The sequence below is a fragment of the Eretmochelys imbricata genome, chromosome 2, assembly GCF_965152235.1.
Source record: "Eretmochelys imbricata isolate rEreImb1 chromosome 2, rEreImb1.hap1, whole genome shotgun sequence".
Lineage (NCBI taxonomy): Eukaryota > Metazoa > Chordata > Testudines > Cheloniidae > Eretmochelys > Eretmochelys imbricata.
Window position 1 is genome coordinate 255,888,166 of NC_135573.1, and position 11,982 is coordinate 255,900,147.

The following is an 11,982-nucleotide window of genomic DNA, read 5'->3' on the forward strand; positions in this document are numbered from 1 at the left end:
TTGGAATTAATTTGCAAACTGGATACAATTAACTTAGGCTTGAATAGAGCCTGGGAGTGGATGGGTCATTACACAAAGTAAAACTATTTCCCCATGTTTATCCCCCACCCCCACCTCCCACTGTTCCTCAGATGTTCTTGTCAACTGCTGGAAATGGCTCATCTTGATTATCACTACAAAAGGTTCCCCCACCCCGGCTCTCCTGCGGGTAATAGCTCACCTTAAGTGATCACTCTGGTTACAGTGTGTATGGTAACACCCATTGTTTCATGTTCTCTCAGTATATAAATCTCCCCACTGTATTTTCCGCTGAATGCATCCGATGAAGTGAGCTGTAGCTCACGAAAGCTTATGCTCAAATAAATTTGTTCGTCTCTAAGTGCCACAAGTACTCCTTTTCTTTTTTCAAATACAGACTAACACGGCTACTACTCTGAGACTTTGTGCTGGCTCTCTGCACAAGGGCGAATTTCACTCAAAGATTAAATATCCCATTTGTGTCTCAGAAAGCTTCAAACTTTGGATCCAAGTGCTATCGCTAATGATGTTTATGGAAAAAACTCTCATGGACTTAAATGAGAAAAGGATCTGGGCCCATACTTTTAAAATATTATACTATCCAGATCTTTAACTTTTAAAGTGTCAGATAAAATATTTTTGTAACTATTGTCATAAATGAATACTCAAGCATTACATTGTTGTTTTTTGATAAGACATAATAGTGTATTTGTTCAGTTACATAGACAGATATTGGGCCAGGGCCTCAGATGGGAATAGACCCTTGACTTTAACTGAGCTACACTAATTTACACCATCTGAAGATCTGGCCCGTGATGTACATTTTTAACAAGCCAGGTCTTGGACTATTGAGTGTAAGTGTTTAATTTTTTAAATAATCATTTTCATAGATTCCAAGACCAGAAGGGAACATTGTGATCATCTAGTCTGACTTCCTGTATAACACAAGCCATAGAACTTGCCCCAAATAATTCCCAGAGCAGATCTTTTAAAAAAAACATCCAATCTTAATTTAAAAATTGTCAGTGATGGAGAATCCAACATGACCCTTGGTAAATTGTTCAGCATTAACACTGCAGAACAATTTTCTTTGTTTAGATTATTTAACTTGCAAGAATTCAGATGTATGCTTGTCTCCTTCCTCAGGGCTACAGCAGCTCACCTCATTTAAGTTGCATTCTACGAATTCTGAATCACTGTGTGGGTGAGGTTTTAAATTCCGTATCCTGTCATCAGTGAAATGAGTAGGAGGTTATGGGGAAGGACCTAAAGACCTTTTGGATCTGAGAGCAGGCTCGTACCTTTTAAGGATTACTCTGCACTGGGACATGTAAGGGTGCAATCACACCATCCCCAGCAACAGCACCCAGCTTTCCTTCTGAAAGTGCATTGTGCCTTTCTTTCCACGATTTGCTGGCCAATATAGATTTGGGGAGGAGACAATGATCCTGCCTTCTCGTCACCTACTGTGGGATGTCTAGTGCCAGCAGTAGTGTTAGCCCCACACAGTTTTGTATTCACTCAACCACAAGGACAGCCCATGAGGATGGAACAGTGCTGAAGGAGGTATGCATGCATCCCAGCAGAGAATTATCACATGTGTGAAGTTTGCTTCTGACTGGGGATGGGGACAGATGGAATTTATCCTGGTTAGCTTCCCCTGATGTATCACAGCAAATCTCCTGCACTGACTCCCAAAGGTGCCCTCTCTTACTAACTCTGGGCCAAACCTTGCTCAACTTCATTCACACAAGCAGTCTCATCTAAGTCAATGGGGCTGTTTGCATGAGTAAGACAAGTAGGGTTTAGCTCTGTATTTCCCATAAAAGCCATTTTACGCATCTTATTTAGGAAAAATCTAACACATTTCTAGTTATGTCTGTAGTAAATGAAATCAAATATGCAGCTGTCAAACAGCTTGATAAAACCAAATAATTTCATACCCACATCCGCTTGTATCAGATAACATCAGAAGGTGGGAAGTCACCTGAAAGGATATGAATGTACCAAAATTTTAATTGCTGCTCTTCTGACTGGATGGAAAGGACTAAGTATATACAAGGCAGGAGTGGCACTAAATCGAAAGATTGTCTTCCCTTTGTTCAGTACTATAAATGTCTGAAAAACAAAATGGAAAATTAAATGAGAACATTTAGTGTTTGCATTTATACATCAGGGCCCTCTCACTCAGTTCCCAACTGCAGATTCCCTCCCATCTCAGTGCCCTTAATTCCCTTCCCAGATCCTTCCAGTTGCGAATTTCCATTCACGCAATGAACAGTTCCCCAAAAGACCTTTCCAAATGCAGAGTCTTTGCACACCTCAGGAAAAATGCCCCAAACTTCCCTCTTCACCTCCCTCTGAGCTGAAAATTCCTTCCTGTCCTATGCAGATTCCTCTGAAACCCTGTGTCACCCACGATGGTGTTTGAGACACTGCATTTATTCTGAAGTGTGTGGTAACTGATGACCTTGTTATGGCGAGTTAGGATGCTCAGCACCTTGCAGGACCAGGCCATGAGAATCCCATCCTATAGCATGGCCTGCTCTCGAGAGCCACATCAACCCAACAAACTCACAAGCTCCAGGATAGTTCAGGGTGTTGTCTTAATGAAGACTGTCATGGTTCCTTCCCCACTCTGAACTCTGGGGTACAGATGTGGGGTCCCGCATGAAAGACCCCCAAGCTTATTTTTACCAGCTTAGGTTAAAAACTTTCCCAAGGCACAAATTCCATCTTGTCCTTGAACAGTATGCTGCCACCACCAAGTGATTTAGACAAAGAACCAGGGAAAGGACCACTTGGAGTCCTATTCCCCCAAAATATTCCCCCAAGCCCTACACCCCCTTTCCTGAGGAAGGCTTGAGAATAATATCCTCACCAATTGGTACAGGTGAACACAGACCCAAACCCTTGGATCTTAAGAACAATGAAAAATCAGTCAGGTTCTTAAAAGAAGAATTTTAATTAAAGAAAAGGTAAAAGAATCATCTCTGTAAAATCAGGATGGAAAATACTTTACAGGGTAATCAGATTCAAAACACAGAGGATTCCCCTCTAGGCAAAACCTTAAAGTTACAAAAAACTTGGATAAACCTCCCTCTAGCAAAGGGAAAATTCACAAGTTGAAAACAAAAGTTAATCTAATGCGCCTTGCCTTATTTACTTACTCTTTTTGTAATATCAGAGACTTGTACAGGATGGTTTATAGGAGAAGGAGTTTTTTGACCTGATGCTTCTCTGCTTTCCCCAGAGAACACACCAATAAAGCCTTCCCCTCTCCCCCCACCAAGATTTGAAAGTATCTTCTTTCCCCATTGGCCCTTTGGGTCAGGTCCCAATTTGAGCTTCTTAACCCCTTACAGGTAAGGAGGAATTCTAGGCTACCCTTAGCTGTATGGTTATGACAAAGACAAATTGATCTGTCTGAACTAGGATGGATATGCTCTTGCATAATAATTATCTTCTTCCTCTTATCTCATCAGCTGGGATCAAGTCATCATTAGCACTAAGGACTTCCTGCTTTCCATCTTCTTTGATACAGCCCATCCATTGCTTCCTCACCTTTCCTCTGAGTTTCTTTCCTATCATCCTCTCTTCCCATGCTATTTTCACCAGGTCTTCATTCATCCTCCGCATGTGTCCAAATCCATAGAGTTGCATTTCTTGGATTTTGTCAGCCACATCACAACTTTGATTTCCATCCTAATACTTGCATTTCGAATTCTGTCTTTGTGAAACTCCTCTAATGGGCAAAGACATCTCATCTCAAACACCTCTAAGCATCAAAGTTACCATCTCTTTTGTCACCCATGCTTCTGCACTATACAGCATTGTGGGGTGCACCACTGTTCTGTACAGTTGGGATTTTAGTCTCAGTGGCATATGCTTGTCATTCACAACGCCTGTGATGTTATTCTATGCTCTTCCAGCACTCCCCAATCTCAATTGTATCACATTCAAACTCTTCCAGTGCTCTCCAATCTGAACTATATCTGACCAAACTTGCCATCTTCCCATGCACAGAAGTACTTGAACTGGTCAAGTTTGAACTGGTCAAGTTTGAACTTGAACTGGTTTAGTCTGACTCCATTAATCTCTATATCTAGTTTCCCTGTGGCATCTCCACTGCCCACATGACCTCAATCTTAGTCATGCTCATTTTCATCAGATGCCATTTTAGCTAGTCATACCACTGGTTTAATATTTCTTCTAGATCTTCCATTTGAGGATGCACTAATTGGTATGTCATCTGCATACAGGAGCCTGTTCATGCATAATACCCTCCACTAATTCCTTGTTTCATTCCTGGCCAAATTCTCACATAGAATGAGCACCCCACTGCCAGCACTGTCTGACCCCATAGCCAATGAGGATCGGACTAAAAGGTTCACCCCAAGGTCACCCCAAGCAGAAGGGATCCTCAGACGGCAGAAAATTAGTGCGGAACCTCTTACGCTGCTCTTCCTTCATGCTGCCAGCAGAGCAGGGGACTGAAAACAGCTAGGCAGCCAATAAATGCCCTAACTGCGCACAGAGAGACTGACCTGCATGTGGAGGCAGCAAGATCAGGGCAGTTCAAATGTGAGCTTTAAGCAATTTTGGAACTTACCCATCAAGAATCTGGCTTTCAAGACTAAAATACTACAGCAATGTCCTGTTGCTTCTGCCTGGGCACGCTGTATTTAAATAGCCACAGATTATTATAGACTGATTCCAGGCATCTCAAGTAAATAATCTACTTCTGTGTCTATTTAACTTTTGTTACTTTTTCTATTTAAGTTTGTACAACGTAGGAACAAAAATGCCAGTGATTACATCAAGGAAACATATAGTAATTTCATGTACAGGTTTATGGGAGAAACATAGAGTCTAGAGGAATACATCAAAAAATTGAAAGTTCTCAGAATGCTCGTTTGTGGGTGTTATTTTCTCATCCATGTTATAACATGTTTGAAATACAGGAAAGCAAGTTACGCAGTCATGCAGTCAACAGCCTTTTGAGGGAGCTGCTTGTACTGTAGTAGCTCTGGTCCAGCCCACACGATTCTCACCAGGTGATATTCACTCCAGGATGAAATCCACCCTGGTGCAGAGGGCCAGCACACTGCACCAGTTAAATCCCACCATAAGTCCTATTTTGACACTTTAAATGAGGCTGAAATGGTGCCTGGGCTTTTGCTGTCCCTCTGCAGAAAAATGAATTTCACTTTTCAAGAATGGTTTGCATATATACCTCTTACGCTATGTAGGTGATAGTCCCTCCTGTGCAGAAGGCCAGCAAAAGGCCCAAGGAACCACATAAACCCTTAACAAGAAGGGCTTAAGTTAGGCTTAATAATGCACAGGACCTTGGTCCTGGCATGAATTTCATGCAAAGAGAGGAAGGTACAGTAGATGGAACCCACAATTTCATTTAACTCATTTAATGTTCTCTTCTCACATAACACTGTATATTCATACGCAATGTTACTTGAGCTAAGCTTTTATTCCACTATGCCTCTCTGTTTAGTTCTCCGGAGGAAGTTCTGCCCTCATTAGCTCTCCAATCCTTAAACCAGAAGAAACCATTTTTACTGAGCGAGGAAAGACAAAACCAGAGTCCCCGCATAAAATATCTCCCATCTTAGAAAGCAAATGTAAAACAACACATGCTTCTGAAGGCTCTAACCTTGTGGTCACTGTAGTAAGGGTCAAGATCCTCCAGTGGTTCCCCAATGAGCTCTGGAGGAAGAGTCCCATAGATATCAGGCAACTTTTTGCAAGCTTGTAAGTCAAACTGTGGCTGAGGCTTTTCTTCATCATCTGGCTGATCTCTGTATTCCTGCTTGGCATTCCTTGCAAGTTTCTCTGCAATTCGCTTCTCAATAGCAGCCAAGGATTCAGGTGTGAACCGGTGGAAGCTATTAGAACCTGGTGGTAACAAGAAGTCGGCCATCTTTTCATCCTGCTTCTTCTGTACTGGTCGTTACTCCAAGTAGGGGAAACAGCTAAAACAAAAGGGATCAAGGTAAGTGACTAGAGAATTGGCAAGCCAGCAAACAGAACAATGCATGAGTTAGCAACGATCAGGTAACCTTTTGCCCAATTGTATGTGGCCAATAAAACACAAGGGAAAATAAAACTAATTGAAAAAATAATTCAAATGAGGAGTTGTCTGAGTGATCAAATCTGAATAGCTTTTATAGATTGAGGGTAGACTTTTGAAAAGCACCTAAATCCCACTTTCAAAAGTGCTTTATGTACTTAGCACTTAAGTCTCATTGAAAGTCATTGGGATTTAGAAACTTGAGTCACTTAAGGACATTTGAAAATCTCCACCGTAAGTGTCTGTAATATTTTCTTACATCACTTATTTTCTTGAAGGGTCAGGAAGAGGCATCTTCCACATTCATATCAGTGCCCTGAACAGCTACAAGTTTTCTCCTGCTTTTCTTTTTTCTAGGGTAGTGGGATGTAAAGGAGTACTTGTGGCACCTTAGAGACTAACCAATTTATTTGAGCATGAGCTTTCGCGAGCTACAGATGAAGTGAGCTGTAGCTCACGAAAGCTCATGCTCAAATAAATTGGTTAGTCTCTAAGGTGCCACAAGTACTCCTTTTCTTTTTGCGAATACAGACTAACACGGCTGTTACTCTGAAACCTACCCTAGAAAAGTGGAGGAACAAATGTTCAGTTAGGCATAAAGTTAGTCGCCTAAATGCATATTTGGACACCTTAATAAAAGTGGTCTGATTTTCACACATGCTGAGCAATCAACACTTCCAATTCAGCACCTCTCAAAATCAGCCCACTACTATTTAGTTATCTAAATACAGATTGATTTAAAAGTCTAACTTTTGGCACCCAAGATTAAACATCTTGGCCTGAGTATGCTTCCTCATCAACATTCCCAACTCCTGCCAGAATGGAAAATAGGTGACTGGAACTGGTAATTCTTGCATCTATATTAATTTACAGGAATAAAATGCAAAACCATACCAGAGGAATAATGGACTTACAGATCTTCCCTAAAGGACACACTGATAGCTGTTAAAATTAATGTAAAAATACATTATTACTAAAAAATCTGGGGTGAATTCATCCCTATGTCAAGAGCCTGCACAATATCTATGCACTGTTTAAGTCCCATTGAAGCCTTATTTTGAAGTCTTCTGTGGGACTTAAACGGCACAGAGGCCTTGAGCTGGTCCCCTACACGAGGGTGGGCTGAGAAATGTTTTGCCAGCAAGAGTAATCTTCATTCTCTAATATGTATCAATAAAACACATATTACATGAGAAATGAAGAGGCTTTTTAACCCACAGCAGCAAGACCATACTTACTAAATTAAAATCTAACTCAGTGACAAACAAAATCAACTCAGGTTTTGAGGTGTGGTACACTATTGCTTTGGCCTGCTTATGCTGGACACCTGTTTTGTTTAGCTACCTATTATTTTTCTCTGCTTTCCAATATTATTTGTTTACTTGTACCGGATACGTCCTGATAGTCTGCTTCTATTAAGCTCTGTGATGACAGCATTTTTTGTTAGCAAACAAACCCTTAACTGGATCCTGTATGACAAAGAGCATATTTATTGACTCAATTTATTTGAGGAAAGTAGTCTTTGAAATAGCTATTGTTTTTCCTGTTCTGACTTTATTTCAAGATGAATTCATTAGATTGTCATTGATCATGACATATCATAGGGGAATGACTTGCATTATCCTGTATATCATACTTCACATTGCTGCCGATCTGAACAGCTAGGGTTCAGATTAATTAGTATACTGACTTGAGTTCAGATAATCTGTACACTCTTCTTCAGTTACATCTTCCCTTAAATTCCCCAACTTGCTCCCCTCCTTATATCGCCATTGTCATGAAAAAACAGGAAGTTACAAAAGCCTTTCAGCAAACCAGAAATGAGTTTTCTTACACTCTCATTGTTCTCTGACTCAACACCACAACTGCAAACAAATGGCATTTTCAGTCCCATAAATAACACCAGAGACATGGGCCAGCTAATCCTCTTGTTGTCCTTATACTGTGAAACATGTCTTATGTGACCACTGAAGGGAATGACAAAAAATGGTTGGTTAACAGTGGTGGTCTCCTAATACAGGTGGAGCACTATAGCCAGTACATTTGGGAACTATTTCGGGGTGGTTTCTTAGGTCAGGAGTTTGCTGGAACAGGGTGATTCTGTAAACATGTTTTTGTGTACCAGTATCCAAATGGATCTCAAGCATCTATGCACAACAGAGAGAAGAGCAATCGTTCCCTGAACTAACTATGTCAGAAGTAGGCATCTCGGAGCCCATCAGGTGAGGGAACTGCAGTGCCGTTACTGAGACAAAACATAATCAAACAAACCAACCAACCAAGAGATACAGTATAGAATGTTCTTTTCTTTGGCTTGGTTTATCACCAGAGTAGATGAAAAGATTCTGAGAAGCAATGCAGAGAACCATGAAACGTGACACAATACAGTCAGGCAGCAAATTCTGACCATCCATTTCCTGCCTAGCATTTTCATTGGGGAAACCTCCAAATGCCATCTGCAATCGCAATTAAACATCTGAAAATCATGGGCTTGTGGAGCCAGGAACTAAGAGGGGCAAATTTAGCATTTAGTCTAAGTGGGCCGGATTCTCTTGACTTGCACATGCACAGATGTGCAAAAGTAACTGTAGAATGCCACCAAATCAGCATTCCCCACTCATGTACACAGGTAATAGCTTTTACACTCAGGTTGCACAGACGAAAATTACTACACAAGAAGCTTAATTCTTCTTCGATGAAGATAGGAGCAACTATGTTGAAGTTACACTAGCACAAGATTGGTGTGAGAGGAGAATCAAGCTCCTGGCGCAATGCATTGGAGAATCAGGCCCAGTGGCCCGATTCTAACATGAAACCAAACTTGTGCTCAGAGGAGAAGGGAAATGATTATATACTACCCCTGTGATCCCCAGAGCTGTAAAGGAGATCCTTTGCTCAGCCCATGCACACTTTCAAGACATGCAGTGATGAGGCAAGGCTTCCTGCTGACCCTGCATCAGCTTTTATACACCTTGACTGCATTTTGCAGACAGAGCTGAGCTAGCTGCATATGTATGTGTAGTGCAGCCTTCCTTAGCTGTACACTTTACAAATGTAGCATGAGTTGGTGGATCGTTTACTGTGTAAGCGTATCGTGCAACTTTCAATGGGTCATAAGGTGGTCATGTAACGCCGACGGACCCTGGTCATCAGCAGGTGGGATTGAACCTGGGACCTCTGGAGCTTAGAGCATGAGCCTCTACTGCATGAGCTAAAAGCCAACTGGCTGTTAGCTAAGGCTGCAGAGCAAACTCATTAATCTCTCTCTCTCTCTAAGTGATCTCAGTGCCACTAGATGGGACAGAACACCACACCCAGGATGTGTGTGGGTTACATACTTCCCCTAGCTGAGGAAGCATGTCTCAAGCTTCAGAGACTTCCCAGTTGAAATCCTGGACAAGCCCTCACTTGTAATGCCAACAGATCCCAGTGGTTGGCTGGCGGGACTGAACTTGGGGCTTCTGGATCTTAGTGTATGAGCCTCTACTGCATGAGCTAAAAGCCAACTGGCTATTAGCTAAAGCTGTAGAGCAAACTCATTAATCTCTCTCTCTAAGTGGTCTCAGTGCCACTAGGAGGGACAGAACACCACATGCAGGAGGTGTGTGGGTTACTGTCACATCAAAATTAATTTTCACCAGAAAACTCTAAGACACTTCTCCCTAATGAGGGCTATTTTCATACCTTACTGACATCTGCAACTCCTAGTGAGTAAGGGAATGGGAAAGGGCATTCTACATTCTCTTTATGCTCAAAAATGGCTGAACCATTTTTGCTCAAACTTTCTTTAAAAAAAAAAAACAACAAACCTGCAAACATAGATCAAGCCTTGAATATTTCAATCCAAAAGATTGAAGTTTCAGAAAGTTCTAAGTGACCAAAATTAATGTGTTAGAATGGAAATGGTTATGCAATCTTAATTATAGCAGTTACTGCTACTCCTTCTATAATCTCTTATCAAGATTTCTATTTACCATCATTTTCGTGATGGAAAAAGCTTTAAAATGTTTTTCATTCTTACACTACACTTATCAAACCTGCTACGTTTCAAAGTATATATTTAACATAGTTATTCTTCAAACTCAGACATATTAAGGAAATGGCCCAAATGATTTAACGGGTCTTTATCATGTCTAATTTCTTCCAATCTATGAATTACAAACATTTCTACAAATAGCCTGGGTCAGAACAGATGTTTCTAAATATAGTATGAAAGCACACAACTTAAAAAGGAAAATCATCAATGACTGAATCAAAGAACTGAAATGCAGGTTTTTTTAATGTGATAATGGCTGTTGTGACTCACATTTTTCACAACAGAGTCTGTATATTTCCACTCCTCTCAGGCACTTTTTTGAAGCGTGAAGCTTCAAAGACCTGTCCAACACACTGTGTTTCTGTAGAATCATTATGCATGGAATGAACATTTCTCTCCTTAATCCTACTTAAACCCTGGCAACACCAGCCTGTGCTGATAAAAATGGATTGGTTACGTAAACAGGGTTGATCAGATATCAAAGTACCAACATAACTGGTTCCTATGTCATAGTAGTGAATGGAAACAATCAATAAAATGTTGTCAACATTAAAAATTATTGTATTTGATAAAATCAGTACTCCCCCAGTAACTGTAATCCTTCTACTTTTCTCCACCCTGAAGAAGTCTTTCAGTTTTTATTCTTAAAGGTAAAGTCACCCCTGTTCACAAGATCCATGCACCATTTAAGACACACTCAAGTTCTCAAAATAGGGCTTATGTGGTGCATAGGCTAGTGCTGGCTCTCTAGTGCTGGGATAAATGGGTCTACAAATTTACCCTAACTGTGAGCTCAACTTGAGAAGTGAGTGAAATTTCATGGAATGTCATGCAATCCAGAACAAACGTTGATGGGGAAAGGTGCAAAAGCAAGACAGAAATACTGAATTAGTACAAACAAAAAGACCTTCTGATACAATTCAAGGACTGTGTTAAAATTATGACTGGTAAGCAAGAAGAGTAGAGGACCAGAAAATCAAATCAATCAAGTGGCGGACAAAATATGAAGGGATGGACTCTTCCTCCCATCACTCCCTTTTGGGAGCCTTAAAGAGAGCCTTAAAGACTTGTGATCAAAATTGGCAACTGGAAAGACCTTCACCATCATGGCTGCCACCCCCACCATCTCCTGGGATGCCAGAGCTTCTCTGTCCTAATCCTGAGAGATATCTTGACCATGCCAGAGAGAGGGACCCAGATCACACCACCACTTCCACTGGCACCAGCTAAATTCCAAATACCACCTGGGATGTGAGACTTAGTCTATTCTTCCCTTTCTCCCCTCCATGTGTCCTTTTCTTTCCCCACCTTATTTCTTCTCTTTGCTATCCCTGTCCTTTTTCCTTCTGTCTAATAAGAGTCTGTCTTAGCCAGCCAAGACTGGATATTTTGCAACAGTGCTGTAAGCCTGTGACCAGAAAGATGCAGTTAAAAGCAATACCATAAGCAGCCCAGCGCTGGTACAAGTTTGCCAATTTTTGGGAGACTGTGCGGTGCCTGTGTTTCTCCAGCGGTAAGGCTGCAAGTGAAACTCAGTGCCCGAGACAGAAGCTGCATTTCTATTTTTACTGTTCTTTTCTCTCCCACCTTTGTGTGTGCATTTGTTTTGTCTTCTAAGAAACAAGATCAGACTTTAACAGCAGCAACACATCTCTATTAATTCTTCACTTTTTCCCCCATCTTTATCATCTTTAATACCATCTAAAAGACAGTCAGACAAGAGGGGTGTTTTCCTTCTAAAAACTCTCCCTAGCTAAAACGAAAGAGAACAAGGGATGTTGTTAAAACAAAAGCCTTATTTAATGCCTTACTTTTCAAATACTCTGTTTTCCTTCTTTCC

The 11,982-nt window shown here is 41.1% G+C and overlaps 1 protein-coding gene across 3 annotated transcripts in view; it reads right to left on the reverse strand.

The window, feature by feature from the left end:
- Nucleotides 1–5,956, reverse strand: part of LOC144260769 (sodium channel protein type 5 subunit alpha-like) — a 263,536-nt gene extending 257,580 nt beyond the window's left edge. For all 3 annotated transcript variants that reach the window (XM_077809502.1, XM_077809501.1, XM_077809503.1), the window contains exons 1-2: nucleotides 5,690–5,956; nucleotides 2,018–2,136 (exon numbers count right to left, since the gene is read on the reverse strand). In XM_077809502.1, coding sequence (XP_077665628.1) covers nucleotides 2,018–2,136; nucleotides 5,690–5,956 — 386 coding nt within the window. The remainder of the gene's footprint in view (nucleotides 1–2,017; nucleotides 2,137–5,689) is intronic.
- Nucleotides 5,957–11,982: the final 6,026 nt, after the last annotated feature.